The sequence below is a fragment of the Palaemon carinicauda genome, chromosome 25, assembly GCF_036898095.1.
Source record: "Palaemon carinicauda isolate YSFRI2023 chromosome 25, ASM3689809v2, whole genome shotgun sequence".
NCBI lineage: Eukaryota > Metazoa > Arthropoda > Malacostraca > Decapoda > Palaemonidae > Palaemon > Palaemon carinicauda.
Window position 1 is genome coordinate 98,736,819 of NC_090749.1, and position 6,150 is coordinate 98,742,968.

General features: G+C 33.8%; 1 protein-coding gene across 1 annotated transcript; it reads right to left on the bottom strand.

Moving 5' to 3' along the window:
* Positions 1–2,980: 2,980 nt before the first annotated feature.
* LOC137619165 (general transcription factor II-I repeat domain-containing protein 2-like) lies at positions 2,981–5,807 on the bottom strand. The gene is made up of 2 exons (XM_068349351.1): positions 5,556–5,807; positions 2,981–4,939 (listed from the first exon to the last, which is right to left on the bottom strand). The coding sequence occupies exons 1-2, from the start codon at positions 5,667–5,669 to the stop codon at positions 2,981–2,983; spliced, it is 2,073 nt and encodes a 690-aa protein (XP_068205452.1). The 5' UTR covers positions 5,670–5,807.
* Between the last annotated feature and the right edge of the window lie 343 nt (positions 5,808–6,150).

Sequence of the window (6,150 nt, forward strand, 5' to 3'; positions counted from 1 at the left end):
ATATATATATATATATATATATATATATATATATATATATATATATATAAATTTATATATATATACAAAGATAGATAGATAGATAGATAAAACTAATGACAAATAGTTTTAAGGAAACGAACAGCAAAATCGCCTCCTTGTTGTTCCAACAGCGCCACCAACTTGAAAAATGATGAAAAGATAAGGGAATAAAAAGCCCCTAATACACCTCCCGCCATGAGCTTTATCCTGCCTACCTAATTGGCTAGAGATACACGCAAGCTTCGCTCTTCTGCCGCTGGATGGCAGCAGCTTAGTATGCAAATGGCGACCTGAGGAAGTTTTTATGGCTCCAGCTATTTCTCGCACCATAAGGAGATGACTGCAGCTTCTACCAGCTATTACTTGATTCAGGGGATGCGATGGTCTTTTGTTTTACTTCTTTTTAAGCCATGAATGTCTGGATTAATATTTCGTATGCGAAGAATTTGCGTTGTTTACAAAAACTTTTTATTTTATTTTTTAGAAGTGGCATAAGCTTGCGTAGAGGGTAATCATCAAAACTTTGCCTTAGGCTTCAGTAAAAGGACGAACAAATAAAGAGAACAACATTTTAAACAAACGAAAAGAGGGAGATGAAGAGAGATTCTGACACTGAGCGAATTCTTGAGTGAAAAGACAGGACATGAAATCGCCTTTTTGGAAAAGGCTGAGAGATAAGAGAATAATGGATTCTGCATCTTAAAGAATAGATGAATTAACGAATATTTTGTTGTTGTAGATTGACCTGAACCTAAGCCAGCACTGGCTCTTGCTCAGAGAGCAGCCTATAAAATAAGTGAGAGCTTTTTTAAAGTGATATTGACGAGAGAGAAAGCTGAACTTTCTCTTCAGAAAGTTGACTTAACATCTGGATTTACATGAGTTTGATAAATTATAGAAATGGAAGATTGGTATAGAATGGACTAAAATTATATGTACAGATGATATCAAAATTGACGGCGAATTTTCCTTTTTTTTTTTTTTTTTTTAGTTCTTGTTGTTATTGATTAAATCCAAACTCGCAAATAGTGAATCGCTTCTCTGTTCTTCAGGATAACTTGATCCAACAATGAAGGGCAAAGTTTTCCATAATAAATTACTCCAGAAGATTTTATATTCATGCCTGTGGTTTTTAAAGATTTCATGATATTCTGGCAAAGGTTTAACGCATAATCACACACACACAAACACACACACACAAACACACACACACACACACAAACAATCCACAGAAAAAAATTGCACCTGAAAACATAACGGTTGAAGAGAAGCCTGTTGCTCACCTTTTTTTTATTTCATTATAACCTAAATGCTTGTTCTAATTTATTACAATTATTACTTGCTAAGCTACAACCCTATTTGGAAAAGCAGGATGCTATAAGCCCAAGGGCTCTAACAGGGAAAAATAGCCCGGTGGGGAGAGGAAATAAATAAACTACGAGAGAAGTAATGAATAGTTAAAAATTAATAAGCCTAATAACAGTAAAAGCAATGAAATAGATCTATCATATATAAACTATAAAAACTTTAAAAAACCAGAGGAGGAAAAATAAGATAGAATAGTATGCCCGAGTGTACCCTCAAGCAAGAGAACTCTAACCAAAGACAGTGGAAGACCATGGTACAGAGGCTATGGCACTATCCATGAATAAAGAACAATGGTTTGATTTAGGAGTGTCCTTCTCCTAAAGGAGCTTCTTACCATAGCTGAAGAGTCTATTTTACCCTTTCAAAGAGGAAAGTAGCCACTGAACAATTACAATCTAGTAGTTAACCGCTTGAACAAAGAAAAAATTTTTGGTAATCTCAGTATTGTCCGATGTATGGGATCAGAGGAGAATGTGTTTAGGATACAGCACAGTATTCCGTGTATGTATAAGCAATGGGAAATGAGCCGTAATCAGAGAGATGGGTCCAATGTAGTACTGTCTGGCCAGTATCTCAACGGATGGCTGGTGCCCTAGCACACCTACTACCTACTATATCGTGTGATCCTTGTGATAGTAAAGCATATATGTATATGTATATGTACAGGTATATATATTTATGTATATATATATATATATATATATATATATATATATATATATATATATATATATATATATATATATATATATGTGTATATAACTATATATATATATATATATATATAAATACATATATTTACATATAAATACACATAATATGTATATATATATATATATATATATATATATATAGATATATATATATATATATATATATATATATATATATATATATATATATATATATATATATAATTGCATGCAGAGGTTTCACTTCTGCCAAAGGGAACTAAAAACAAATATTGTCATAAGATAAAATATTTGTTTTAAATAAACTTACAATAGGGTAATTGATAAAAACAATGTTATAAGAAATAAATAAATAGAAATAAATAATAAAAAACTACATCCAAATAAAAATGAAGTAGATTATGAAATCAATGCCGCGATATATGATGCTGGGAGCCGAACAACCTCCAAATCTATCTATTGATGGGATGATTTAATAGTGTTGCCAACCCTACAGGCAGTCATGTCCCTACAACAGTAGCAAAAAGTCCCTACGTGTCCCTACTCCTGCAGCAAATGTCCCTCTGTGGGATTCAATGTTCAATGTCTCGACAGTGGTATGAAATCTTTAAGCAATTGTGTTATGATCATAAATTTCTTTTTTTTATTAGGAAGTCCAATGGCCTGCAAACTATATACTAGGTTATGTACTACAATAAAATGAAAACATGGGTATTACACAAAATTTATTTTCTTGATAAACAAAAATTCATATCCATAGAATCATACTGAAAAATATAGCTTGATGTAAGCTGGTAGACTTACAATAACCTATACTAAATGAAAATAATTTCCCTTTTTTATTTCAAATTCAAATTAATAATTCAAAATATTTTTGTTGCTTTACATGTATGCAATGGTTAACTACTCTCAGACTGTTTGAAATCATACATTTGTACATTATGAAAACTGAGGTAATCTTCATTAATGCCCTTGGCTAGATATAAACAATTTTCACCTTTGGATTTCAAGTTTGAATTGATAAATAATATGGAGTCTAACAGTTCAGGTCCCATCTTATTTCTCTTTTTTGTTTTAGCATCACCCATCATCGAAAATATTCGTTCTGTTTCAGCATTCGAGTGAGGCAATGTTAAAACAAGTTTAGCCAGATATGCCAAATTCTTGAAAACAAATTCATCTGAATAATTCTTTAATTGAGAGAGATACACCCAAAATTCTTCATTGTTTTTCTTTTTTAGCATTTCACACTCATCTGAATTGAAATATATAGGCAAATCATTCCACTCTTTTTGAATTTCATTAACAGAGCCTACAAGATGCTCATACTTTTTGGCTAGAGTCTCCAAATTTGGCAATTTTTTCCTGACCTCGATATCTAATGCTACCTTGGAGATTACAAATTTCATTTCTGAGTACAGAGAATCAAAGAGAGGTAACCGTTTCACAAGTTCCATGAATGCTGTTTGATAAAAGGAAAGGCACCTTTGTCTGAAATGCTTGTTACCTTCCAAATTCTTAGTAGTAGCAAGTAGTGCCTCACATTCGTATCCTAACTCTATTTGACTAAGCGGAATAAGCTGTGCTTCATTATTAGGATCAATTCTGGACAAATCGGATAGATATTGGGGTTTGATAAAGTTCTTACAAATAAGTCTTGTCATTCTTAAGCTCTCATCTTGTAGGATACCAATCAAATTGTTTTTACTTTGAAAAAGAACATTTAGTTGATTAAAATATCCAAGCACATACTTAAAAAATGTCAGGTAAGCTTTTGTATATGGATTGTTAAATTCTTTCATTATAAGTTCTGCTGAAATAACCTTATCTTCTATCTGGGCCTGAAAGAATAAGAGCTTTAAAACTTCCCACTGATTCAGTATTCGTTCAATGCAGTGCTGCATTGCAAGCCATCTTGTATCAGAAAGTCTAAGCATCTTATGTCTTTCGGCAGCAAGATATTCCTGCAATTCTGCTAGCTCTGCCTGCCTTTTTGAGCTGTGACTAAAATATGAAGCAATATTTCGAACGAAATCTTCAATATTTCTCGGCAAATTACTTGTTGCTTTGCTAGCCACTATATGGAGCGAATGACATATACATTTTAAAGTAAAGAAGCTTTCATCTGCATCTCTTTGCAATTTGGTCATAAGAGAGTTGTTTTTTCCTACTAATACACTTGCATTGTCTGCTGCCATGGCGATTATGTTGGTCAAGGGAATACTTTTCTCTACAAAACATGATTTTACTACTTTACTAAGAGTCTCGGCATCACTATTTCTGGCATCGTGTGAAATTGCTTCTAACAGCTGTGTGACAACTCGACCTTTACCCTCATCATCAAAATATCTAACTAGCACTGCAATAATCTTTACTTTGGATATATCTGTACCTTCATCTACTAAAATGGAGAACTTTTTCTCTTTTAGAGTCTCAATCAATTTTTTCTTGTTAGCTTTTGCAATAACATTTTTAATAATGTAAGAGCATTTTGTTCTGTGCAAAGAAACACCTTGGATGACATCACAGTTAGGTATACCAATTTTTAAAGCATCAATTAAGTGATCAATAGTGTTCATAGATATGTTGTGTTCAGCAAATACCCCACTTAGTATTATTTCTAGCTTCTTGATATCATCCTGTGTACTTCCAGTTCCTTTACTAGATTTACCTCTCTGAAAAAATGAACCTGCAGATGGTTGATGTGCAATTACTTTAACTGATCTCTTGTGCGATTCCCTGTTACTGTGTTTTACCAACTCACTGTGTCCTGCTACAAGTTTACTATTGCACGCTTTGCAGAGGGCATGAAAAGGGTCATCCTTGACTTCAGTTAACCATCCACGAAATTCATCTTTCTGAAACCAGAGCCATATAGAATCATGGATAATATAATGTAAACTCGATATTGGCTTTTTATACAAGGAAAATAGAGCTATTTCTCATTTATATGTCAGCGGCACGAACAATTCTATATTCCTACAAAATACAGAAAGAAAAAGAGTAAATGAAAAATTTAATTAAATGAGTAAGACTTTGTTTAATTCCTTCACAAACTATGGGCTTATCACGGGTGAGTGGGGGGTGTCTTCAAATATCGTCTGTGTGTGTGTCTATTTCCAAAAGGAAAGTAAACTGAATTCGGTTACTGTGCCCCTCCCCATGAAAACAATTAATGCCTAGTGCAAATAGCCTAGTAACAGAAATCAATAGATCTTTGTAAGTTAGGCCTAACCAAAGAGCCTACGTATACCTACCTGCCCTAATTTATGCCTAGTTTATCATGCTTCTTGTATGATCATAAATGAATGGACTATTGCCACACCATGTGACCATTCATTGCTCCCTTACGAAACTCCAATAGGCCTATTCGAAATCATCTCGATGACTCGATCTAACCTATCATACAGTCTCACCTAGCCATTTTAATGTTTTGTTGAATTGTAAATAACAAATTGTCTTTCATAACCATACCTGTAACCATTCTTGTCTAAATCGCTGCTTTCTAGGAGGGGATTTTTCATTTTTCGGGAGTTCTCCTCTCCTCTGTTTTACTTTCTTCGGTGTGCTCGGTCCAGCCTTATCCATGATCTAAGAGTATTCAGTCAGTCAATTAGTCATAAGCTAGAAAACCGTCTTCACAAAAACCTTGTGCAGGTCTTACATGAGCGTACTAGCCCCACCACACTGTCAGTGACACATCCAGACTACATACTACCTGGTAACGGTTATTATTTACAGGTGCAAGACATGTTCATTCTGAACGTTTGCAGTATCGGAAAATGAGATTTAAAAAAGTGGGTATGGTAATTTATCATATAGATTTTATAGTGGTGTAGCACTGAAGGTAAAGGGAAGTTAGACGAAAATATATATTTTCATAAAAAATTTTAAAAGTCCCTACGTTTCCAGAAATTTTGCAAGGGCGTCCCTACGTCCCTACGGCAAGAAAAATTAGTTAAATGTCCCTACGTTTAGGGACATGTCCCTACGGTTGGCAACAGGATACACCGGAAGGAATCAGAGAGGGAAAAATCACATCCATTTTTTTGTGGGATTAAAGATAATT

Bases quoted from the DNA above. Each gene is read 5' to 3' on its own strand.
- LOC137619165 (XM_068349351.1), bottom strand. From the start codon at position 5,669: ATGGATAAGGCTGGACCGAGCACACCGAAGAAAGTAAAACAGAGGAGA. The intron at 4,940-5,555 runs GTATGGTTATGA...CTCTGGTTTCAG, and splicing joins TTAGACAAGAATGGTTACAG to AAAGATGAATTTCGTGGATG.